The 27229-nt window shown below is 42.0% G+C and overlaps 1 protein-coding gene across 4 annotated transcripts in view; it reads right to left on the reverse strand.

Moving 5' to 3' along the window:
* Positions 1-27229, reverse strand: part of ADGRG2 (adhesion G protein-coupled receptor G2) — a 134195-nt gene that overhangs the window by 60663 nt on the left and 46303 nt on the right. For 2 of the 4 annotated variants that reach the window (XM_075594294.1, XM_075594296.1), the window contains 2 exons: positions 9301-9348; positions 3964-4035 (listed from right to left, as the gene is read on the reverse strand). In XM_075594294.1, the coding sequence (XP_075450409.1) occupies positions 3964-4035; positions 9301-9348 (120 nt within the window). The remainder of the gene's footprint in view (positions 1-3963; positions 4036-9300; positions 9349-27229) is intronic. The other 2 variants (XM_075594295.1, XM_075594297.1) reach the window with 1 other exon arrangement.

The raw sequence follows: 27229 nt of genomic DNA on the forward strand, positions 1-27229 counted from the left end.
GGTGAATACATGAAGTGACTATTTATGTGTAGTGAATATTTATTTTGACTATATAAAATAAAATGTAAATTAGTGCAATTGTGACTATATAATGTTAAATGAGTATGATGATGTCTATTTATCTAACAAAAAATCCTAAGATAATAAATCCTAAGATAATATTCACTAAAGCTCGGAATATTGGCCAAAAATTAGCTCCTAGTTGTCCTTTAACACGACAAAAGATTCGTACTAACAAAACAATAAATGGGTATTTTCCTTGTATTTCCTGTACAGCCTGCAAATTCAGCACTAGAAATGTTACGTTTAAATCTACAATCACAACAAAAATATACAATATAAAACAGTTAATTAATTGTAACAGTACAAATGTGATCTATCTCCTTGAGTGTCCTTGCGGTCTGCAGTATGTGGGTATGACATCCAGGCCCATCAAACGCCGCTTTTATGAACACATTTACAATATCAAAAAAGGTCTAATTACTCACAGCGTTTCGAATCATTTTCTCCAGGTGCACGGAAGAAGCCCCGTAGGTTTGAAATGTACGGCCATAGAAGCTGTCACACCAAATTGGCGGGGAGGAAATATCACAATGCAATTAGGGAGACGTGAATCCTTTTGGATTTACGAACTCTGCACTTTGGCTCCACAAGGCCTCAATGTTGATTTTGACCTAAAACCTTTTTTGTTAGATAAATAGACATCATCATACTCATTTAACATTATATAGTCACAATTGCACTAATTTATGTATCTCACCAGTATATATTTGATTAATTGATTGTCTTTTTATGTCTCTTTATGTATTGTTTTTATGTATTTCATGTGATGTTGCTGATACATGAGGCAGTGTTGAATTTGAACCACTGCGCATGACCGGGACTCTAATATGGTATATGCACCTTTAAATGTCTCCTATAAATAAACGGACACACAGGGACTTCTTTATTCAATTTACCCCTGAGGAAGGAGGCAGCAGCTTCCGAAACGCGTTGGGTGGTCCCCGTTACCCCTACGTTGCCATCAGCTGCCGATACCCACTGCCAGCCCTGCCGTGTGGCTTTGAGATACAAAGCATCTTTTGAATTTGCCGCCTTTGGAGCATACGCGACCGCGAGGAGCAGGGGATTTGGAGGCACCAGCTACACTGTGTCGGGCGCCTCTGCGCATGCCCGCACTGTTTCACCAACAAACAGTGATTTCCAGCCCCTGCCACAGCGTGGAAGAACGCGGTTGCCATCACTGACATCTACACGCGGCGCCTACCTGCAATTCATCCAGGAGCTGTGCCAGCCAATGTGAGAGGGGATACTCTCTGATATATCCACTGCGGTCATTTCTCTTGGCTTCGGTAAGCGGGCAATTCGGCTGATATCGATTGGGACCTTCATTTGTTTATTTGTGCTTAATTGTACTGTATGTTTTTTATAATATTAAATGCATCTCTTTTAGTCTAGTGTGTGGTTCAGCAACATTGCAATTGTTTGTTTGTTTGTTTGTCTATTTGTTTGGTTAAGTCTTTACAGTATTACACTATGTATTTCTTTTTCTTTTTTCATGTTTGATATATGCCGGCTGAGATCTTCTCTTCATCACAACTGGTTGTATATTTAATTTATTTATTTATTTTCATTTCCATGTGTTTAGCGCCAATGATACCCATTTAGCACTATTACTATTGTCTGACCAGGGGTCAGAGGTGTATCTAGGCTGCTACACTTTTTATACTCATTTTGAGAGCATATGCTTTGACCAATATTATTGTTAGCGCTACCTATTGTTTTTATTATGATATTTAACATGTATTATCTCCTTAATAGAGACGGGCACATTTTTTTCCTTAGAATTACTGGAATCACGGAAAAGCCAAGTGGCGGTTACAAATCTGATTTTTAGCAATCCGAACAAAGCAGGGAAGGGGACGATCTCCAGTTGCATATATATCCCCTCTAACCTCCTCCATATAAATGTAGCCAGGTCCCCCAGGCTGACCCTCACCTCCGTTGTGGTGAGAGTCAGGGAAGGTTGCAGGGAGCACTCCCGGTGCACCGGAGGTTCCGCGGTGGCCCGAGCGTCCAGGGCGCCGCCATTTCTGTATTTGCACATGCGCAGCAAGTGGTTGCGGTAGCGCGCGAAGGACGGACCAACCAGAGGAGGTTTAGAGAAGCGAACTACAAGTCCCATGAGCCTCAGCCGGACCAGGTGACGCCCGGGAGCCAATAGGGCGGAGAGACTGAGCAGGGAGAGGTTAGGAGGTTGCGCAGGGGAGCATGCTTGCCAGAGAAGACCGGAAAGGGGAAGAGGTAGGAGCTCAGTGTGTAGAGAGGCAAGTAGCCTCTACACTAGGCCCGAATACCCCCAGGCCCAGATAGGCCCTGAGTCCCAGTCAAGTATAGTTAATACAGGGACAGGCCCTAGAATAGGAACCTGTCACGTTAGTGTGTGGAGCTAGGGACACAGAGACTGTCACAGCTTCATCCCAGAGGTCTGGGATCAGACCTCTCCAGGAGTATCATCAGCCGCCGGGTGGGATCGCCCCGAAGGACATCACAGACAGCCCCACGTCGTCGGATCCTTTGTGAAGACTGTTTGCGGGCCCGAGCTCTGCAGGTAACATCCATTAAAGTGCACCAACTATAACATTGTTCATATTAGTGGCTGCGCAGTCACACATATACACTCACTTTGGGGTTTATGGTGTGGGGTGTTGGGCACGGTGTGGGAACACGGTGAAGGGTCGCGTCCTATGAGACGCGTTAGTTATTGTGTCTCATTGAAGAGTAACACTGATAGGTATGATACATGCATGGTTATGGTTACCGCTAGTAAAGCTACTGTTTCTTTTATATGCTGTGTGAGTAGTATTGTATTATTGTCCTGCAAGGAACAACTCCCGCTCTGCTGGGAGCCATCGCAGGTGGAGGCGCTGCATCTGGTAAGAGATAATCCCTACATATACATTGCCCCAGGCTCTCCGTGGCAGAGGCTTAGGCCCTGCGAGCCAACAGGTTGTACAGCATTGGTAGTTATACTGTATTCAGAAGGAAACAGGGCTACATAAAGGATGGAGAGATGCTTGTGCTGATAAACAAGGCACACCTGAGGCACTCTAGGAGATATTTAAATATACTTTGCATATCCATTAACATGAGTCACATCCCACACTTAAAGGCTATCCATAAGATCTGTATAGAATTAACAAGCCCACGGCACCTAGTGACTGGAATGCTGTACTGGTGTCAGACCCAACAGGATTAGAACCCACAACCTCTGCTACTTTGGGCATCAGCTAATAGCAGTGTGGGATGTGACTCATAAATATAAAGTAAATATACTTTGCATAGCCATTAGCATATCATTAGCAATCTCTCAGGTGTGCTCCTTTTTCAGCCCAGGCATCTCTCCCTAACTTATTTGGAGGGAGGTTTGAGGGGATATATATACACATCACCATCCACCACTCACTTTTAGGTATGCGGATTAAATTTGAGTTCAGATTATTAAAAATCTGTTCTGCGGAGATGCTAAAATCCAGGATCGGTAGGATGGATTTTAAGTGATAGAAAAAAAAAATCTGAGTGGATGAATTTAATGGTGGATTCGGATATATCCACTCGGATTTTTTAGTACCCAATCTGCAGATGGATTTTGCTGTGGCGATAGGATTTGTTTACAAATTTAGGAAAATCTGGGAAGAATTTTCTTCCCAGTGCGCCTATCTCTACTCCTGACCACTATTTTCAATACAGTAGCACTACCGTAACGGGCTCAATTACGTCTGCTACACGTGTATGTGATAAACGTTAGACACTGATGCCAAGTACAGCACATTACCCATATCCTTCGGAGAATAACCACTCAATTCATGACTTTTAGTGCAAGCGTACACTCCTATAAAGGCAAGTATGTGTAATAAACAGAGGAGAAATAGTAAGATTAGATTAGTAATATAAATTTGTTACCGATTGGAGGCTCCGAGACATTTTTCTTTTTTTCGAGTCTACTGGCTTCACCATCCACACGATTGTTCAGTGCTGTTTCACAGGTGAATAAGAAAAGAAAAATAATAAATGTTTGCCTTCTGATTTTAGTTGCTTACGTGTTCATCTCTTGCTTGTTTAAAGCTGAAGACCAAGCAATATCCTACAGTAGCGACATCTTTTATTGCACTAAATGCCGGCGGCATGCCGGGATCTACCCCGGCTGCCGCCAGTAAAAAACGCGCGCCGCCGCGTTTCCCCCACGCACCCCCCCTCCACTTCGCGCGCAATTTACCCCCCCTTCCCGACCCCGAACCCGGCTTCTGCTCTGCCCCTCTGCTTCCCCGCACCCCCGCTTACCTTAATTTGATCTCCAGGGGTGTCGGGGAAGCCTGGGGAAGCCGGGGAAGCCGGGGGCGCATGTGACTGTGACGTCACAGTGCGCCGCCACGCGCCGCGGCTCTCCGCTTCCCAGACGCATGCAGCCGGCGGCTTTTACTCGAATAAAAGCTGCCGCTGCTGTACGTGTTTTTTTTTTTTTTTAATAAATCAGTTCTGTACTATGAGAAAATACTTGTAGCATTTAAAAGAAACAACAACAACTCTGAATGACATTTTAATGTATTATAATGTAACAAGCATTTTTTGTTTCTATAGCAACCACTTGCAAAATCACATCGCCTTCCTCTACTGAAACAGGCTCTGGCACACCCCTTTTTGAGCCCTACCCTCTCTCTAGCAGTGCACATTGTATCTAGCGACTGCCTGGTCACATGATCTTCCCCATAGAACTTTGCATCTTTGGTTCTCTTCTGCTGCACTGCACTGCCATTTAGTGAACCGAATCTTCGCCGATCGATCAGCAACTTAGCTAATTACTTATCATTGTGTGGATTGTATTGATACACATATTAAAGGGGGGGAAAAAATGTTTTTAAAAAAAACCAACAGCTTGGACTGCTGCTTTAAAGCACGAATTCCAGAATGACGTATGTAAATATTTGTAAATCCTATCAACTCAAACAGTGCCGCTACCTCCTTATCTTCTAGTTTCCCACAAGGAAAGTTAGTAGGGGAATATTATATACCTCATCAAAGGGGCATTTCTCCTATTGAGTGAGTCACTCGGAAAGACATGGCTGGGTGCCATTTTTATTTCCTGTTACACTGGCAATTCCGTGTTAGTTTGCCTTCAAACCAGGGGGTTCCCAGTTATAATAAAGCAGTGTTTTTTGATTTTTTTTTAGGCGTATACCCATTTCACAAAAATAGATCTACAAAAACAAAAATCCACTGGACAGTGGAATGTCTTTTAAGCTTTTCCTCTTTTAGAAATAAAGGAGCCATGAACACGGTCCTTTAAAACAGGAGAGGGCAACTCCAGTCCTCAAGTGCCACCAACAGGTCAGGTTTTCAGGATATCCCAGCTTCGGCACAGGTGGCTCAATCAGTCCCTGCTTCGGCTCAGGTGGCTCAATCAGTGGCTCAGTCAAAGAATGAGCCACCTGTGCTGAAGCAGGGATATCCTAAAAAGCTGACCTGTTGGTGGATCTTGAGGACTGGCGTTGCCCATCCCTGCCTTAAAATGCTACTCCGTACTTAATAGGTTATGATCACTGTATGCTATTCATTAGGAAGGTTTCGCTTGAGCAGATCCCCTTCCTGTAAAAAGCTCCCTTTCAAAGATGAAGAAGCTGTGGTATAAGGAAATGCTTTAAATAAAATGATCTACGTGTTTAAAGATTTCGTTGTGGGAGGAGGGAGTCACAAAAATACTACTGCTGCCGGTAAACTCTTCCCTCCATCTCACTAAACGCATCCAAATATGCAAATAGCCAACTCTGCAGATGCCCCTGCTGGTCAATTATTTGACTGATACGGCAGCTGGGAAATTACTAGTGGTTAGTGGAAGTGATTAGTCAATAGGAATTAGTGAATCTTTTTTTTAGATCTATTTAAAGGTGCAGTCGCTGTATGACGCTTACATTGTTTTATTCCCCAAATCTTTTTCTTTGTGAATTGGTATAGGGGATTGCACCATTAATCCAGTTGCTTGCACCCGTGTCAATAAAAGTGTTAAGCAGTGCAGCTGGAAAAGTTCCTTTTTAGTGTAGAGTCCTGAATAACTAATGTACCCGTTGTTAAACTTTACCATCAAACTAAACTGATTTGGTATCCTTTACATGTTGTATTCTATTAAAAGCTAAAATAAACAGAACCTATAAACCAGGTAAAGATTTCCCTAACCGGATATCTCCATAAGACGGCATTGTAAAAAAAAAGAAAATCCCTTCCCACTCAATACAGTAGTTGTCAGGAATGTAGGGTTTCAGCTGAAAAATTGACCTATAATTGGATATGTAATGTAAAACATCTTCATTCTGCCCACATTCCATTACAGAACACAGAGTACAGACGAGACCACGACTATTCTAAAGCTTGCCTTAAACTAGCCCGCTTACATTCTGGGTATGTGCTGGGTGTAACCTGGCTAGTTTAAGGCAAGTTTAAGGCATTTCTGCATTGACTAATGACCCATAGGATTAAAACAGCAGGGGTCCCTGGCAGTCCCATTCAGTTTGAATGGGACTGCCAGGGACCCCCGCTGTTAATCTGATGGGCCATTAATCAATGCAGAAATGCTGGGTCTAGTTTAAGGCAAGTTTAAGGCATGTATCCAGCATGTACCTGGGTCTTTTTGGCGATTGCCACGGGTTTGTGTTAGAATAACCGTGGGCACTACAGTAGCAAGTCAGTGGGGTTTATTTACAGACGTCTTCCGGCTGCAAAACAGACAAAAACTAGTGCAAAAACCGGCATCGTATTTAAGAAAATAAATCCCATTAAAGCAATTGTAATGTTTTCCTTTGCTAAATGAGGTACAATCCTCTGCGCTGACATTACCCGAGTTTTATTGCGAAAAGACTGTAGCAAATACCCCCCCAAATATTTTTCTGTGAAACAAACAAAGCGACATTTTTGGAACATTAGAATATTGACACTGATGTCATGTAATGTCTTAAACGACATCTTCCAGTTTTAGGTGGTTTTGCACACTAATTGGATGTGTTATATGGTTTAACTTGTTGGGTGTGAGGGACGAGTTAGTATTGAAGGAACAATGGTCTCCTTGATTTACATTTATTTTTAACATCATTAATAACTTATGAAGCTGGCATCAAATATTCCATGAAAGTTTCTTAAGTTATACATTTCTTACATCTGACGCAGGTGCTCAAAGACAGAACGATACTCACTCCCTTTATGCTGCAAAAAAATTCAGTTTGCCTCAATTAATTAATTAATTAAAGTACAGTATATCTTTTTTCATTCCTCTTCTTTCTTCCCCAACCCATATTCACAGCCATTACCCCCCCAAAAAAGCATAATTTTGGTACCTAATGATGTCTTTAAATATCAGTAGAATATATATCTGTGTAACATGTAAATAATGAATGTGTGATTATGTGGACAATGACATTGAAATAAAAATGTACAAACCCCCCCAAAAAAAATTCAGTTTGACAAACACGGCAATATTTTCTAAGCGGTGCTATGCGGTAAGACACTTTCCGGTGCTAGAAGATGCCTTACTTGAATGGGAGCAATGGTTATAGAAGCTATACTTTATGTACACAAATATGCAGTGGATTTGAAAATAAGTATTCCACGAGGGCCTCAATAAGAACTGAATCAAAGCTTAATATTACCCTTTATTTTTACCCCGCCCCCTTTTTTTTTTTACTGGATGGGAACCCTTGGGGGGTCTTTTGGAGCAGAGGGGTGCTATTTTCAGCTCTACAGACCCGCTTTCTCAGATACTTGCTGGTTTTGAAGAAAGATTTATTTATTTATTTTTTAATCGTTTAAATTGAGAATTTAAAGTCTGGAACGTGTTATACATTTCAATTTTACATGGCGAAGCATGCTTATTAACAACACATTATTATATTTCTGTAATTTCACACTTTGTAAGTCTCCTAATTTTTTTGTAAAACAAACTTATTGTATAGTATATTGTCAACCAAACTTAAATACTCTGCTCCTGTTAAGTCACCCAAATTTGCACAACACCTGCTCTCCTAACTCAGTCCTCATGTGCTATGGTGGCAGCAGTTTTGTTTCCCCCGGGGGGGGGGGGGGGATTTAAAACTTATAACTTCAGCTGCAAATATCTCGGGTTTGTAGGGGGGGGGGGGGGTGTCTCTAGAGCTGAACATACTACGATTCAGCTGCAGAGCACCCTATACTGTTTACTATAATGTACCGCTCTAAAACACGCACACATGATGATATATATCTTCAACCCTTGTAGATCCACTGCTGGATGCAGGCCTCCCCAATGATTTTCCACGTACTGCGGTTGCAAGCCTCTCTTCTCCACGTTGCTCCAACAATTTTTCTGATTTCATCCTTCCATCTTACTTTTGGCATCATCTTGGTCTTTTAGTCTTTTGGAATCCAGTCGAGTATAATGGTAATTTCTTCGTGCCATGTGTCCAGCCCACTGCCATTTTAATTTCTTTGCCCTTGTGATGATGTCAGAGACTTTTGCTTGTTTTCGAACCCCTCTTTTCTTTTTCCGGTCTCTTCAGGTAAGAGCCAGCATACTTCCTGCCTCTCCCCTATTTCCCCTACAATATGTCCTAAACACTGATGGTTCAATCACTTCACTCTCTCCTAAATTTGTCTCAGCAACTCTGCTGCTGAAATCCCTCTCCTTGCTTCCTATTAAATCTGGCATTACTTACAGAATTATCCTCCTCACTTTTATGGCTGTACACTCTTCTGTCCCTCCTTACAATTCAGCCCTAATTACTCGCTATACACCTGCTCGACTCTTGTGTTCTGCTCAAGGATGTCTTCTGTCTACCCCTTTTGTATCTAAAGCCCCCTCCCACCTACAACCTCTCCCTCATTGCCACACACCTCCGGAATGTCCTTCCCCTCAATATCCTACTGGCACTCTCTCTCTCTCTCTCTCTCTCTCTCTCTCCACCTTCAGAACCTTTCTTAAAACACACCTCTTTAATGAAGCATATGGGTAGCTTCGCTGGCTGATACTATACAGCGGCGGTGACATCAGGCTACGGTCGCTGGAAAAATCAAATTGAGATGACTTCTAGCGATCGCGACCAAGCCGTCGCTCCGTCGCGTCGCGCTTACTATAAGCGCACGCGACAGCGGCAGTGCGTTTGTTTTGACGCGATGGCGCTGTCGTCGACACTATAAGTGCAGCCTTACGAAGACGACCAGGAGTGAACTGAATGTGTTAACAGACTACTGTATACAGTATATTGATTGCAATGCCAGTCTTACCTGTATTTCGAGATGGAGCCACAGTGGTTTTGATGGATTCATTTTTTGCTATGGAAAATAATGAGAAAATAGTTAGTCATATGCCACATTATATCCTTCATTAATTTTGTAAGCAGTGCACACTGAAACAATTTTCAAAACACAAAGGGGCAACACCAGCTTTCTTACCATCCAACATTGTTTCCAGAATAAAATAAAAACGGCATAACATACTTTTATGTTCGTACTTGCTTGTTCATAAAGATTTAGTCTAGTCATGCACATGAATCTGTATTCATTTACATCATTCATTTACATCGCAGGTGTTGTTTCAAGGCATTTGTGGAGTAAAAATGACGTATAGCATTATTTGAATCTTACTGTATCTGGAATGTAGGTTTTCAGTTGAAAAGTTGACCTATGATTACATATATATGCTTGTAACAGGGTATGTCTCTTTCTACCTGTCTTTCCCCCTGTTATGTAAGTCCCTGCTAGCTGCAGCCAGTAATAGGTTAATTCTGTGGGCTAGTGACCCTCATTGTCCTGATGGACAGGAGTGTGGTGGTGACTCATGGCCTGTGTAAGTCTATCTGGTATAGTTATAGACCATGAGCCTGCCCATTCTGCTTCCTGATGAGAAGCTGAGCCACAACTAGAGTAGTCCTGCTCTGGAGGAGGAAGAGAGAGCAGTAGAGCTGTGAGTCTCTCCCATAGCAGGATGAGCGTGCTCACCCCCAGCCCTGTGGCTGGGGGAACATCTGATTCAATCCACAGATGCCCTGTAAGACCTGGCCATCACCATCCAGAGGCCTGGGATCTCTGAGACTCTGCATCACTGTGAGGAAATCTGCAGTGAGTGCATGCCATACAATAAAGACCCTTGTTCATTATGCTCCTGTCTAAGTATCAGTCCTTGGGCAGGAGGGAGACCTGTGCAATAGTGGGGGCTTATCTCTGGACACCCTGTAGCCCACTACGGCTGGAGGCGCTAACACCATGAGAAGAACAACAGAAAGAACCCAAGCCTGTCCTGATTTCCATACCACCACAGATCAACTCAGCTCTCCTGACCCTAACAGGTATCCGCACCACACACAGGTAGAAGAAGTTGTGCATCTCCCACTGGGGGTGAGGAGGAGGGTAACAGTGCTACATACTGTATGCAAAACATCTTCATTCTGTCCACATTCCATTACTGAACAGAAAGTAGCAAATCAGTGGGGTTTATTTACTGGCGTCTTCCGGCTGCAAAACTGGGACAAAACATGTCACTAAGGGGAAGATGTAATCATCCAAGGTCACAAGTACTGGGTCTAAAAACTGGTTCTCCCACCTAAAATACCATGTAGTCACCCACTCTCCTGATGTCACTACTGGATTGTAATAAGGTGGCTGCAGTAGGGCATTTAATTTATATATGTGCATACGCTTGGTGAAAGCAGATTTAACTAAATGTTAACTTGTACTTACTATAGTGATAGTCACTATGAAAATTCCCCTTTAAAAAGGCTAATATACAAATCATAATTGGTTAAGAAAGTATCAAAAGAGGCAAAGAGGTTAGATTATTCAGGTGAATGTTTTCACCTCAGCATGTTGGAAACTGAACCTAGTACTGTACATTAGTGGTGCTCAACTCCTGTCTTCAAGACACCCCCACAGGTCTGGTTTTAAGGATATCTCAGCTTCAACACAGGTGTATCGATCAGTGGCTCTGTCAAAGACTGAACCACTGATTGAGCCACCTGTGTTAACGCTGGGATATCCTTTAAACCTGACCTGTCAGAGGATCATGAGGACAGGAGTTGAGTACCCCTGCTGTACATCACTGCTTTTTTGTTTCCAGAAAGATATTAAATCCATTTTACAACTACTGCCAACTTGCTAAAATGTAGGGGGTGATGTATCCAGTCGAATTTGGAATTTGGAGAAAAATTGATGCATGTAGCGTCATTTTCCTCTTGCATCCAAGTTTTGTGCCGTTCATCACCCTACGAGTTGGAGAATGTTCATAGAGGAGTTAGGGAGGAGCAACATGACACAGATTATAAAATGTATCAAACGCTGCATCATACTTTTTAGATTGTACTTGTGTCAAAGAATCCACCTGGTCTGAGGTGGCGTAAACTTTTTTTGGGCTAAAAATCTGATTCCTAAGTAGGAAACACTTTCAACAAACTTCTATTCACACTTTCTTTACGTTGATACCTTCTCCCCTTCAATTGCTTATTGAAGCAATGTCTAGGTTCTTGACTGATACTGTACATCTGGTTCAATATATCTTTTGCACCAGTTTTGCCCTGGTTTTGTAGCTAGGAGACTTTAATAAATGACCTCCTGGCAGCTATGGGATGACACATACAAGCAAAGCCCGCAGCATTAGGTGGAAGGTTCGAAATCAAACATTTGCCACATGACATTAGGAATAGTACGAGCTGAGCCTCCCGCTTGCAGTGACTGACTCCTCAGTACTGCTGTGTTCCTTGTACGATTATTGTTGACTGCTGCCTCCTGCTCACAATGGTCCTCGGCCATGCCCTCTAACACTGCATCGTTCACGTGTCACATACGGGCACGGCACCGTGCTCCTGACTCACCATCAAATCATCACCAAGCGTCGTCTTTGTGAGTATTACATCCCATCAACGGACAATCACCCAAACCTGACCCCCTTGCCCTAGTATATTATATTTGAAAAAGAGACCCCCCCCCCCATGTGCTGTTCTTAATAGAAGCTCTAGCATTTTATGCAATACCCAAAAAGGTTTGTAGGAGAGATGTATGAAAGCGAGCTTTATTTTCTTCTTAAGAACAATCATACATGTTGAATTAAAAATATATTTTTTGAAGGACATGGCAGCAGTTTTCTTTAAAACCCCATTACAGTAGTTGTAAAATTACAAACATATACTGTATCTCTGCAGTGCAGAAACATAAGTGCCCCTCTATAGAGCTTAAACATATTTATTTTAAGGTGACGTCACCATATGTTCTTCAAGGTAGAATCCTAAAGAATGACAATTTGATCCCAAACAACCTGGATGGCTTGAAATGTTACATGACATATGAAGGTCCGTAACAAAAAATGTTTTGAAAGAAAATTCAGATGTTTAAAAAAATCACATTGAAGAAATTAATATTTTGGTTAAAATATACTTTACTCAAGCAGTGGGTTATAAATAAATTTTGCAAACACATGGGACCGGCAAAATGTATTCACAACCCACTAAACTTAACATCAAAGATAATTGGCTGCAAAGCTTTTTCAGCCTGAGCAAAGAGAATCCTGGAAAATGACAAGTAAAATCAGCGTTCATAGGTTTCTGCATTTTCCAAGTGAGTCATAAACTTCTTTGAAAATCACAAGTTTCCATTGCTCAAGTTCCTTCTGATGTTGCTTGTCTGGTGCAGCCTCTCCTGTCTCATTGAACCGTCTTTGCAGTCTGCACTAAACTGCACAATACAGAATTATCTTACACAGTTATAGAGCAGCCCAAAAAGGATGCAGGCTAGACCAAAATTACAAGGGGGAGTAAACCAATATTTGTCAATTTTGGGCCCTTTTTCTGTGAGGAAATTAGAACTTATTATTAATATTATGTTATATTTATATATTGCCAAGTCTGTACACCAGGCATTAAAGCATAAAGACAATTTAAAGCAGAGGGATTACCATGCCAGCTATAGTATAATGTAGGTGCAGGAAATCTCTTTCTGACAGTAGTCAGAGTAAGTAGTAGCATTGTGCTAGAATGAAAGAGGGCATAATGCTGGTACACGTACAGTCTAATACAGGACAAAAATGAGCCAATGGCAAAAATGTTTATTGGGTGAAATCTTGGAAATTAATTCCTTTAAACTAATTTTTAAAGGTTACAGTATATTGAACAAAAAACAAACAAAGATGCCTAAAGCTACTTCCTATGTGACAAAAAAACCACAGTGCAATGCCTATATATTCTCTTGAAAAAGGGTCATTTAGTTTAACCCTTTGGCCAAAGTGTCTTAAGCCTGCTGCCACTTCAAGGCATGACCATTAGCAGGCCCAAACCTCATTGGGAGACAGAGATCCAAAAGGAACTGCGCCTCCAGCATGCACCTAAACAGGTGAAAACATGCCGGGTTCACGGAGCAGTAACCGGAAGGCCGACTCTATGTCTGCCTTCGACATCAATGCCCCTGGCCCGCCTCCCTTAAAAGCTGTCTGGCCCTGTCAAACGACACATATTGAAAACTACACAGTTTATCAATCCCGTCATTCCCTTCATGGTAAGAAAGGTGATGGATTAGACAAAAGGAACCTGGATCCTTGTTAGGAACCACCTTGAGCAGTGACACCCTCAACCCGGGCAACAGAGGATGATTAAGTGGACCCGCCATCCTACCTGCCCTCACGTCCTTCTCCTATTTTACCCTTGCGGCCTCTCAAATGCATCTCCACTGATTTCAGGTTCCTCCTACACAATGGGACCTCAACCTCCTTAAATTGGATCCAGAAACCACTTTCGAAGCCCCCTCTCAGCATTTCCACTGCTGCCTTATTGGGGTAGCGGTTAAGCCACGGTGCCATCTGATGACATTCGCTGGAGTCCTCACCCTATGCCCCAGCCTCTCTGCCTGCTCCCTTCCTAAATCCACCCTTTTAAAAGCATTTCGATGCTCGGTGGCTACCCCTACAGACATTGCATTCCAACCTAGAGCGACATACCCCACCCAACTTACAGTGCCCCTCATTGTATTGCCAAGATATACCCTTCCTAGCCCGGCCATGTACTGTGAACTGCCGGCCTCTGCCTAAAAGGGGCAGGATTCTGTGGCATCATACACGACATCCACAGGTCAACTGTATATTCTTCACATCCACCGCAAATGCTTACGGACCACCATCTTTTGCTTATAATCTCTCCCTAATGGATTTCACATACTGAAATAGTGCTGAACAATGCTCGGGCTTCTTTTCCCCACTTATACTAGCGAGTGTCACAAAGGCCTGTAATTAATTCCCCAAAGATTTGGGAGCCTTCCTATCTGACTTTGCCAGCTCTTTATAGCCCAACAACGTAAGCAAATCCAAATTATCCTCCTTCCATATACATTTCTTAAAAACCTCAGACAAATGCAGGCCCAGCAGGCTAGCCTAACATAAGTAAGTATCCCTAAAACTAGCATCCTCTACTCCTTCCTCATCTTCTTTCTTCTCCCCTCCCATGACTCATGGTGCTTTCAGAGGCCCCTTCACCCCCTATAACAGTCTCCCATTCCCCCTGACGTGCTAGCCACTGACCCCGCGCCTGCTTTCACATTGCTGCTCCCTACCCCAATTGCAAGCGGGGTCACCTAATCCCGGGAAATGCCCCTGACACTTGATATTGCGAAGGAGCAAGCTCCTCAAGCCGTACGCAGACACCCATGCCCTAGACTCATCCTGTCTGGCCAGACCCACCTTGCGGTTCCTCACCCCACAGACCCCACTGTATGACACTGTTAATTTTGTTATGTAATTGTCAAATCAAAATGAGGTTGCATCTCAGATCTGGTTAAAAATTCCCTTGTTGAACATGTTTAAGTTCTAGAAATCATGTCTTGTTTGCATCATTCAAAACACAAACCATTACGGCAGATTTAAAAGGAAATATTGTACCAATCACTTTAATATTATATTACATAACGCTATATACAGTATACATAACGCTATATGCAGTATACATACCATGATATGAGAAACTTGGAGCCCTCCCCAGTTCACAGGTATCACCTCAAGAATAAAAGGCAATGCTGAGAGTCATAGCAACATTACTGTTATTCATTGATTGGCCAGCATGACACTGCCAGCAGCCATTTTTGTTTTATCGGATGTGCCAGAGAAACTGGAGGATTAGATTAAACTAGGAGCTTTCCAGAAGTAAGAATAGAATAGTTCTACTTTAAGGGAATCTCCAGTGGAAAAAAGTGTTGCCTTTATTAACTCCTGAAGCCTCTCAGTATCTATTTTGGCTGCCTATATAACCTGTATTCCTAAAAGTGTTACTGCTGTAGTGGACGGAATTTTTGTTAAAGCTATGGCTTTACCCCTTCACTATGGTAAAGGCCAGCAATGCAGGGCTTTCCCATTTGTTCCTCGTCTCTCCATCCCCCCTCCCCCCCCCCCCCCCACGACGACGGGCTTAAAAAAAAAATTGTAATTCACAACATTTCTGCAAGAAGTAAATATTAAGGGTGCGGCATCTCAGAAAAGAAAATATCAGCCATTACCAATTTTTATTTAACCCACAGGAGCGTGAAAATGCTTGGTCCAAAAAAAAAGGAATTGAAAGCAGTAATCCTTTTAAAAACGGCAGTTCTTTTTGTTTACATATTTGTGACCAGGGGGTCCAGCACTGAACAGTCTTACATTCATGAGATAATTAGCGGTAACGTTGCCAGTGTCCCTTCTGTAATATCGATCCCGCCATCACTAACCAATAAGAAGTCACAACTGATGATATTGCAGCTTCCTATTGGCGTTCAGGACCAAGAAGACGTGAAGGGTAATATGTTTACCAAGAACAAACCAACTAATTATCTTGGAAACTGAGGAGTTCCCATACCTGAAAATAGCACAGCTTAGCTGACCCCTGGTTTCAAATCTGGAATTAAAAAATAAGTCCCATAGGCAGCTTTAAGGCTAGCAGCTAATTTAAAGTATGTGCATTGGGTGTATACTGTAAATGAAGATACAAAAAAAACCAAATTAAATAAAAAAATTATAGACCGTTTTAGTGCTGGTTGTTCACTGGTATTTCTTATGTGTTTGTACTTGATTTACACACACATGTTCAGAATCAAACGGGTAATCTTTGCAGCTCCAGCTGGAACATTTCAATTGAATAGTTTAAGTAAAAACTTTGCTTACTATTACCCGCAATTATGAACTTTTCTGGAAGTGATTTACATGCTGGAGTTGCATACGGATCCCTCTGCCAAGTGTCCATCATTGTTTTAGCGTCTCTAGCCCAGGACATTACTTTGGGCACCAAGAAGAAGTGAAATAGGGAGCTTCATAATAAATACTCAATGGTGAATCACATTTGTCTTCTAAATTAAACCTGCCCTTCGTTTCATACTTTCTTGGCGCCCAGCTTGGGTTTCAATTTCAAAGCTATGAGCAGAGTTGTACTAAGTTGATGAAACTATTACATCATGTGAGGAAACGTCCAAGAATGTCTGCAGTCTAATGTGCAATGACTGTCTGGTTGGCCCAGGTCAGGAATGGTCACCCTGCCCCAAGTGTTTTGGGAGGTATCTATGAAACTGTGGATATTTGTGGCTTGCTGGGGTGCAAGAATATCCTCTAGACTCAACATGAGCTAGGATCAATATTTAGACACAAAATTAAATCAATGCTCTTAGCCGAGTGATCACGGTTGCGGCGTCACTGATGAAGGAATAGAAGAGGAGGAGTCCTTCTATTCCTCAGCTGAACAGATCGTGGTCAGCTTCCCCTAGAAATGAGCAAATAGTATACTACAGTAGGCAGCTACTACATCATGGGGGTACAGAGTGCAGTTTGCCTCAAGAAAACTGCAGCTGAAATGCAGCCTGACCAGGTGACCAGATCGCAGCTTCCACATGGCTGACTAATTGCACATAAGGATTAACACAGTGGGGGTCCCTGCTTCCGAGTGGGAGTCCCATTCAGAAGCAGGGACCCCCACTGTGTTAATCCTGATCGGAAATTCCCCCCTGGCTGCAGTTCACCTGCAGCAAGTGCAGGGCAGGGCGCAGATGAATCTGGCTGCATCTGTACTGTATGTCATGGGCCAAACAAGGGCTTATTTGCCTTTTGATACACAGCGCCCATAATGTCTCTCCACACAGTTATTTAGTTCAATTAAGAACTTTATTCTTGCATGTTTTTCATTCTGGTAAAATGTTAATGCCGATCTCCATCCGTTTATTCCCTCGTACCCATAATCTAAAGCAGACGTGTTCATGATGAGAATAGAAGATAGAAATAAAGCATTGCAACTGTACTTTGTTCCTTCACTGCTTTGTCCTCTTTTACTTACATTATAAGATCTTTCAGCACCATAAAGTTAAAATTGGCAATCTAATTTGGAAAACCTGAGGAACACCTAATCAATACCTATCAAGCACACAAAACACATGTTAACATATTACTGCATAATATTAATAATAATATAAGGATATTAGGATGCAGCCATTTACACATAGCTGGCATGCAATAGGAGCCTTATTCTTCTTGGAACATATCAATGTCCTTCCAATGTCCCACTTCATCTAGGCAAATGACACATATTTTTATGCATGTCAGATATGTTATGCTGAAGCAAATGATTCAGTAAATACAAAGCCCTCCATTGACTCTCCTAGGAAATGCAGGAATATATTTGCCAATGCTGTGCAATGTTGAACATATTAAACGTGTTAAATTATCATGATCTTCCCTCCCGCTGAATTGCCGTTTATACTGTATGTATCCCCATTTAAAGAGCAGTAGAAACAATAATTTGCTCTAAGAGCATAGGAAAGGCGTTGTACATAGTCAGGGTTGCTCTTTTTAACACTCACTGGATTGTGCTCCAGTGCAATGGGATGGTATTTCTTTATAATCCAGAAGTTAAACATTCAGACATCTAAGATTCATTGGCAAAGACACATCGAGTTGACCAAAAATGTACTAATTTTTAGAGATAACATCTCCAGTTTTCCTTACCCCTGCTTGATGTATCTGGGCCATTGAGTCTGTTATTTATTTTTACTTTTAATCTCTTTATTTGTATTTTCACATAAATATCCATTTTAACAGATACTTTGTCACCGATATAGTTAGCTCTTAACACAGATTATAATAAATTTGCTAGCTCCAAATGCACAAATATCATCAGAGGGATACATTTTAATAACAAGAAACAGAAAACAGAAAATAAGGGACACATAAACATATAAACCCGGGGGGGGGGGGATGTGGGGGGCAGGGGTAAGAGGATAGGGGCAGGTGATGTCACCACATGTTATAAACATTTAATCTTCAATACAACATATCAATATAGTTATGCATCTTATTTTTGCTCTTAACACTCCTAACATTTAATTTGGGAAAGAGACCCAAAAATCTACCACACCTCTCCGCTCTTACATATATATAGCCCTGTTATAGACAGGGATCCCAGACTCTACGGAATTTAATTATGGAATCCTCTAGATAGCTCGTTAAATTCTCCATCATCATAACATTGGATATTTGTTCCTTAGCTTTTCTGTATGAGGGCGGATTAGTCTGCACCAGCACCTGGCAACTAGACATCTGACTGCAATAAGAATATGTCCTATTAATTTTGAGTCCATTTCGTTTACACCATCAAATGGTTTGCTTAATAGTAAAAACCATGGGCCTCTTGGTATGGGGTCCATTATTTATAGCATTGAATGTGCCCAAAGATTTGAATTGTCTCAACTTTTTGAAGTTCTGCTGATCCAGATCATTAAAATCGAAATTTTTAGGTCAGTGCTGCTATACTAACATAAGGCAAACCTGTTGCACAGAGCAGGGACAATCTGTACTATAAATTGAAGAGGACAGTGTATCTAAACAATCAATTATTATTCCATTATCTTTGCACATCTGCAATATACGGGGCAATATTACTAAGTGGTGCTATTCCATAAGATGATGGGAAAAGAAAACAAAGCACTACCTTGCTGATGCACGGTGAATAAAAGGTTAACTCAAGTGCGTGCCCATAAAAAATGATTTATAATAATAAATCATTTTTTATGGGCACGCACTTGAGTTAACCTTTTATTCACCGTGCATCAGCAAGGCAGTGCTTTGTTTTCTATTCCCATCATCTGTAAACTGTTGAAAACGGAGGCACACGGATATCCTGAAGGACTGATATTGAATTATAACCCACCAAAACGTGAGTTACTATACTCTAGTTTACTTATTGTTTGCATATCCACTCCGATGCTATTGTGACTGGACACCAGGGGTGTGGATTCTCACCGCAGTGCAAGTGGAATCCTGGCCAGCTATTCTGAAACACTGTGGAGTTTTATATATGCTATCTCAGTGATAAGGTGGGGTATATCATCTTGTTTAGAGAGGATATCACAGCTATGCATTAATGTTATAAATGCTTAAAGACTGCGCATTGATTTGTCTGGAGTTTGGAGCATCACACAGCTATCTGTAATGTGCTATTCCATAAGACCTATTTCAATGCCGGAAGACACTTTAGCACCTACTCTCATTTCTACCTTTTAAAAGCATTTTGACCACTGCTCACAGTGGACCATTCTATTGGCACAGGTATTAAAGCAGCAAGCTTGACAATAAACATCATTTTAAAAATAGTTTATGGCAGGCACAGCTTATAGGGGTCCATAAAACAAAAGGTGACACGGAATGCTCATTTGCATGTCATTTCCCAGGATTCCTGGCTGCAGTGAAAGCACTGTATGCTAAGAAATAATGGTGAAAAGCAGCGTTGCAGACTTTTCTGAGACATGTGAATGTGCTCGCAAGTGATATATTTATTTACTTTACACTGTACGGTGGAGGGTTTTTGTCACTTTATACCCACTATAACTTATATGTGTCGTTAAAAATAGTAGGTAACATGAATGAATCAGTGTAGAGTATGCCAGTGAAATTTTTCATTACGTCAATGAGTTAAGTGGTCTAAGAGTTTTATGTGCTGAACTGGGGTTTTCCTGGTAAGAAGACTGGTATGCCCATACAGTACTCTGGCGGTAGCATGCTCTGCAGGTTTAGGGAAATGGGAACAGAGATTGCTACTGTAATTTGGCAAGAAAATTCACAATATTATCTTTGTCTGTACATTATAGCACTGGCCAGTACAGCGCACGTGGACATGTAACTGACTACTAAATGCATCAGAAAACTAAATGTCTGGCTTTGTTTCCAGTTTATTTAATTTATAAGGAGCTTTAGTTTTCTTTCGCTCAGTCCGGTGGCTGGCAACACATCTGCCCGGCTCTGACGTCATACAACTTAGGTGGCTGGAATTTTCAGAGCTCTGGAAATTTAGTTGAAACAGACAAACTACTCTTTTTCTCTGCAGTATAAACGGAGTATAAACCACTGGCTTTACATAAGTCTACCTACAGTAACTGTAAATATGATTATGTATTATTATTATTTTTTAATCTCTAGAGTCCTGCAAGTCTGTTAATCTTTCTCTTCAACATGTCAGAGAGACTTATTCAGCAAGTGTTGGTTTTAATTAGACATGTGGGAGAGGGAAAACAGCAATGTGGTCTGTTGAATTAACACCAACGTGCACATTTCATAAGCCTATCTATGCACATTTCATAAGCCTATCTAGGGTGCTATCCCAGCAGCAATGCATGGCCATGGAACATGCATTAGATCAGAAAACTAAAACAATCTTAATTTAAATGGTTCACACATTTTAAGCTATGCCCACTGAACTTGAATGGAACATTAAGCCCTGTGTTTGCCATATAAATTGTGATAGTGATGTTTTTTTGTCAGTCACCAGCTATCACTTAACAAGGACCATGTTACAAATTGCAACACAGACACCTCTTGGAAGCTGTAAATCCACAAGTGTTGCTAAAACATCTAAAAACCTCCAGAGCAATTCTCCTATAGATAGCTACATTATTATCCAGCCTGCCACTAACAACAACCATGCTAACAGGAAGATATTCAGACTACCCTCACATCATAAATGTAGGTCCTGCTTACATAAAGGGCAATGACCAAGACACTAAGCCCAAACTCACATAAACACAGGAATACTGTACGTAATAGAATATCCCTACAACCCAAAGTATATTATACACAAAAGCATAGGCTGCATTATAAACGTAACAGAAAGGGACAAACACCTACAGTTTTAACAATGAATATATAATGAAATATAAATAGAAACAGAAGTATGACTCACACATAGATAATAACTGTAAGAATACACAGATTTCAGTGACTGAATAATAAAGATTAACTACTCTATTAAGATATATTATATACTTGTCACAGCCACAGTACTAAAGATGAGGGTCTTTCCTTGTTTTACGTTAGTTTTAGCGTAGTATGCTTCCTGTGTGGTGGTTATGGGCAGCGTAGGGTTATACAAGTGGTGCTAGACTAAGCACAGTAGGACAGAGTACATTTACCAGTTATTATGGTTACTAAAAAAGGCCAACATGAGACGAAGCATACTCCCACCTCCGAAAAAGTCCTGTTTGGATAAAACGCGTGAGGTGATTCTGACGTCACACATTGTGACTATGCAAGCGCGACCAATTCAAAGTCTGCAGCAGAGATGGGCGACTCTTAAAGCTCGCTGAGACCAAGGTCGAGCTTATAGTGCCGGCGACGTCGCCCGAAAACAAATGCATTGTCGCCGCTGCTTGCGCTTATAGTAAGCGCGACAAAGCAACGTGGCGACGTGATTTTTTGAAGCCGGGAATATTTGATTTTTCAGGGGCTGTCGCCTCATGCGACAGCCCCTGAACCAATCAATGGCCTGGTCGCCCGCGATGCCGCCGCAAAGCGAAAAACAACTTTTGCTAGCGGCGACGGTGACGTTACGCGTCACCGTCGCGGGCACTATATGTGCGGCCTAAGGCTAAACTCATACACTCCACTTGTATGCGAGAGTGCGAGCTCTTACCTTGCTGCACGGTTGGAGCAGAAGCGATCCCTGCTCATTGTGTTGGCGTTGATGCAGGGCCATGGCAGGTCCATTGCAGGGCCGTGGCAGGGTTGTGGCAGACGTGTCACGATGCTGGTTCGTCCTCATTGGCTGAACCAGCTCCCGTGATGCTGACATCACATGTCAATGCGTGAAAAGACAATCCGGACGAGAATGCACCTGATACTATTATAGCAATATTGTGGCCATGCTCACCCCTTGGATGTCCGAATTTACTAACCATGGTAGCCAAACTTTTTGGAATTTAGTGCCAAAGCGTTAATAATTTTTTTAAATTAGTGAATAGATTCCCTAAGTATTAAATAGAAAACTAAATAAATATATTCAACGTATTTGTGATAAGGAGCAAACATGTTTCTGTAATAGCAACATTAATCATGAAAGTTGGTTATGTAGCTGACTGATGCAGAAGATTCATGTTTTAACAGTTTGGCACATACACATGTTAAAATCCACATTCAGGAGCTTTTATCAAAGGATGATTTCCACAATGTTTTCTCCTCAGAGCTAATTATCCCATGTTGGCTTACTTATTTTCTCAGGTGTCTGCTAATCCACTTTAAGTTGTGCCAGTGAAGACCTGTGTATAATCAATAATTTAAACAATATTTGGCAAGGAATCACCCTGTTGACTGATTTAGCCCAGTAGTCAAAGTAGCTTAAATGAGTGGTACGGTGTTTGACATTAAAAAAAAAAAATTATATTGTAGAAAAACTATTTTAACTTTACTTTAACATGATTTATATACAATTGCATGCTTAGAAAACAGAAAAGGAAAGAACCTTGTCAAAATAAATCAATTTGTCTTTAAAACAACAGTCCTCACTTTTCTGGTGGAAGGGTTCCCTAGAGCTAATCCATAGTCCCCCAACCTCCGGCAACCACCTGAGATGTTTGTCATTTTTTTTAAATGTCAGCATGAGTCATATGAAGATGACAATATGGCTGACGTTGCAGCTTTCTATTGGCTGGCAGTGCAACACTGACCTCTGTATCCAATTTATATGTATCTCATAAACCGAGAGGTCCCTAGTGGTTGGGGGCACTGTGAGTCGTCTCAGAGAGACCCTCAGATAGTGTAAATAAAAGAAAAACACAAAAACAAAATAAGCAGCACGAACTGCCACTTTAAATCGAAAGTTGATCTACAGTATAAGCTTGTCAGTAAAAAGTGGTGGAGGTTCTAAATTTAAGAAATAGCAATACGCCACACCCTCTAAGTCTATCACATTTTGACAACTGATTTTATGAGGTTTGGCAATATCTGTGCCGGATTTTCAGAGTATGGTCCGGACTTTTGCTCTTGCAAGTGACCGTCGGTGTCTTCCCCTCACCTTCCAGGATTTTGGGGATGTTTTCAACGAGAAGCAAGCCGAAGTGTTACCATTGCATTAGGCATTCGACTGTCCAATTGACTTGCTCCCAGGAGCCATCCCACCTCGTGGGCACGCGTACCCCCTTTTTGAGCCAGAGACGAAGGCAATGCAGAAGAACATAGAAGAGAATTTGAAACATGGATTCATCCGCAAGTCTACATCTCTTGCGGGAGCTGGATTTTTCTTCGTGGGGAAAAAAGGATGGGTCTCTGAATCCCTGTATAGATTACCGGGGGTTGAACAAACTTACAGTCAAAAATCGTTTTCCTATCCATCTGATTCCAGAACTATTCGATCGACTCCGTGGGGCCTCTATTTTCACTAAGTTGGATCTTTGTGGGGCTTACAATTTGGGCCGAATTAAGGAGGGTGTCGAATGGAAGACAGCGTTCAATACCCGAGATGGGCATTATGAATACTAAGTGATGCCATTCGGTTTGTGCAACGCTCCAGCTGTGTTCCAAAGCTTCATAAATGAGGTATTCCGAGATCTCCTCAATTTGTGGTCATATATCTCAACGATATCCTGATTTTTTCTTCATCACGGTCCGTATACTGGGTCCAAGTCAGGCAGATGCTTCAGAGGTTACGGGAACATGCTCTCTACGCCAAGCTGGAGAAATGCCAATTTGAACAACCTAAGATCTTTCCTCAGATACGTCTTACCCATATCAGGGTTTTGAGATTTACATAGCCAAGGTCTCAGCTGTTTTGGACTGGCCCGTACTGGAGGGTCTCAAACCCACTTAGTGCTTTCTCGGGTTCGCCAACTACTTCAGAATGTTCATTAAAATTTCTCCAAGGTGGTGGGTCCCATTACGGATCTTATGAAACAGGTGGCGAATCCCAAGAAGTGGACACCTGAGGCAGTCCAGGCCTTTGAGAAACTGAAGTCTGCTTTCTCGTTCGCCTCGGTCCTGGTCCATCCTGACCCCTCTAAGCCTTACATAGTTGAAGTGGACTCATCCGATGTGGCGGCTGGGGCCATCCTATCCCAATGGCAGGAGATTCAAGGGAGACTACACCCCTGCTCCTCCTTTTCTACGAAATGTTCTTCCGCCGAGAGAAATTACGATGTTGGGAACCGGGAATTACTTGCCATAAAATTAGCTCTTCGAGAGTGGCAAAATTTTCTGGAAGGTACCACGCAACCAATCACTATATTAATGGATCACAAGAATTTTAAATACATTTGGGGTGCCAAGAGACTCGATCAGGTGAGGCGGGCTCTCTTTTTTCCATGCTTAAATTTCATTATATCCTTTCGACCAGGCTCCAAAAATGTCAAAGCGGATGCACTGTCTCGACAATTCTCTTCGGAAGACCCCGACTATAGGGACCATGGGACCATCATTCCGGCAGTTTCATCCTCTCTATTACAATGGATTTCGCAAGCAGAGGCGGAGGATCCTAGACCTACGTCCGCACATAAATCCAAGTTAATTGTGCCTCCCCAGTTTCATAGTGAGGTGTTGCAGTGGGGTCACCAATTCAAGATGGCTGGTCATCCGGGAGTTAGGAAGACCTCGGATTTCATAGAACGCCTCTTCTGGTGGCCATATATGCGCAAGGACGTTAAAGACTTTGTAACCGCTTGTGCTGCCTGCGCTCAAACAAAGGTACCACGGAGTCTGCCTTGTGGGTTGTTTCATCCTCTGCCGGTTCCTACTAGAGCATGGACCCACCTGTCTATGGACTTTATCATAGAGTTACCACCATCTAATGGTACGATGACCATTCTAGTAGTGTTCAATCGCTTCACAAGACAGGCCCATTTTGTACCACTCAGTAAGGTGCCTACGAACATTCTGAAATTTTCACCAAGGAGATATTTTGCCTCCATGGTATTTCGACTGAGATTCTCTGACCGTGGCTCCCAGTTTATTGCCAGATTTTGGAGAGCATTCTTCAAATCAATCGGGATCTCACTCCACTTCTCGTCATACCACCCTCAGTCCAATAACCTCACAAAGAGGACTAATCAATCCTTGGAGCAATTTCTACGTTGCTTCATCTCTGAAAGTTAGGATAACTGGGTGGATCTTCTTCCTTGGGCAGAATTTGCACGTAACTCATTGAAACATGACACTATGCAAGAGTCCCCGTTATTCGGTGCCTATGGGTACCATTCTTCTGCCCTCCCATTGTCTGACTCCCGTTCTGGAGTTCCTGCAGCGGATGACAAGGTCCAGGAGCTACAGTCTCTGTGGAAGAGGATTCATGACAACCTAACTAAAGCCTGCCTTCAGCAGAAGGATCATGCGGATAAGCATCGGCGGCCAGCAAAAAATCTGTGCCGGGTTTTCAGAGTCCGGTCTGGGATTTTGCTCTTGCTCGCCCTCTGTGGCAGAACAGTCCATTTTTGCTCCTGGCAACTTCCTTTAAAAGGACAGCAATGTAAGCAGGAATTTGCCGAGCAAAGTTCCAGTTCATGCAACGCGCTTATACCTATTGTCTTTCCCCTTACCAGACCCGGCTCACATACCTCGAGAATCCTTGTCTTCAGCCTGCCTCGACCTTTACACCCACACCGACTACGCAACTCTGCTGCCAGCCCTGACCTTCAGTTTATGACTCACTACTCTATCAGAACTCTGTCCCTCGGCTCTTTCACCTTCCTAACTCAGCCCTGTGGGTCGCTTCCTGCTTCAGACGAACATTGTTACATTTAGCCCATTATGTGTTCTGAAAACACAGTCCAGGTGGTCTATTTGAAGTTCACTAACAATGAATATTGTTTTAGTTCTAATCTAATACTTATAAACCAGCAGTCCCCCCCACCCTCCCCCAAATCCTATCCAGCCTATTATTTTCCAAAAATGAAAGAAAGAAATAAGCATCAAATACAAAGGTACGTTTCCCTGGACCTCAGAGCTGAAAATAGAGCAGTTCACTTATAGAAGACCCCTGGTCTGATTCAGACAATAATAATAATAATAATAATAATAAATAAAAATCAACAAGGGAGATTTGCTTCTTTAATATGTAGTTCCCATTTTTTGCCATATGGGATTATTAGGAAGAAGATTCACAGATAAGTTTTATCAGCAGTTGAGTTTAAAACCAGATATACTGTACTATACACATAGCAAAGCTGCACTTCAACGAAACATTATGCTTTATTTTAACAAAAAAGCAGAGAAAAACAGAACACAGCCAAGATTCACAAAAAAAAAAAAAATTACAGGATCTTGGTCAACTCTAGATTAGTTGCACAGCTCACAAAATAGCAGACAAACGCACCTTGATACTTTGATAAAGTGCGTCCTGCACAAAACGCGTTGGTGCGTTTGTCTGCCTTTTTGTGAGCTGTACAACTAATTAAATAAATCTAGAATTGCCCAGGATCCTGACATTTTCTGTGAATCATGGCTGTGCTCGTTTTTTCTCGGTTTTTCTCTGCTTTTCTGGATTTCGCACTACAATGGGCTGCACGCCCTGGATATGCTGGATGGTCCTGTGTGAGCTGACAGGTAATGGGCATGTTCCCTTTATATTTCCTGGCTCTGCATTTGTATATCTTGCCTTACTGAGAGTCTGATTAGGTGCCACATACTGTGGGAGGTATATATATACCACTAAGCATCTTCACTATCTCAGTGGCACTTTTATTATGGACTGTAATATTGAGGACATTACCGTTACATGTTTACCTGAATCTCAAAGACTTATGTAAAGACACTATTTTGTGATAGAGTTCACATGTGATTTTGAGCACTCCACAACACATCATTTATTTTAACAAAACCTGAGTTACAAAAGTATAAATAAATACAAGATTGCCGATACCTTGGAACTATTGGGCCAGCATCAAAATAATGCATGGATAAAGTGCTGAGGAGATATTACTTTCTTTA

This window comes from Ascaphus truei, chromosome 3, assembly GCF_040206685.1.
Source record: "Ascaphus truei isolate aAscTru1 chromosome 3, aAscTru1.hap1, whole genome shotgun sequence".
Taxonomy (NCBI): Eukaryota; Metazoa; Chordata; class Amphibia; order Anura; family Ascaphidae; genus Ascaphus; species Ascaphus truei.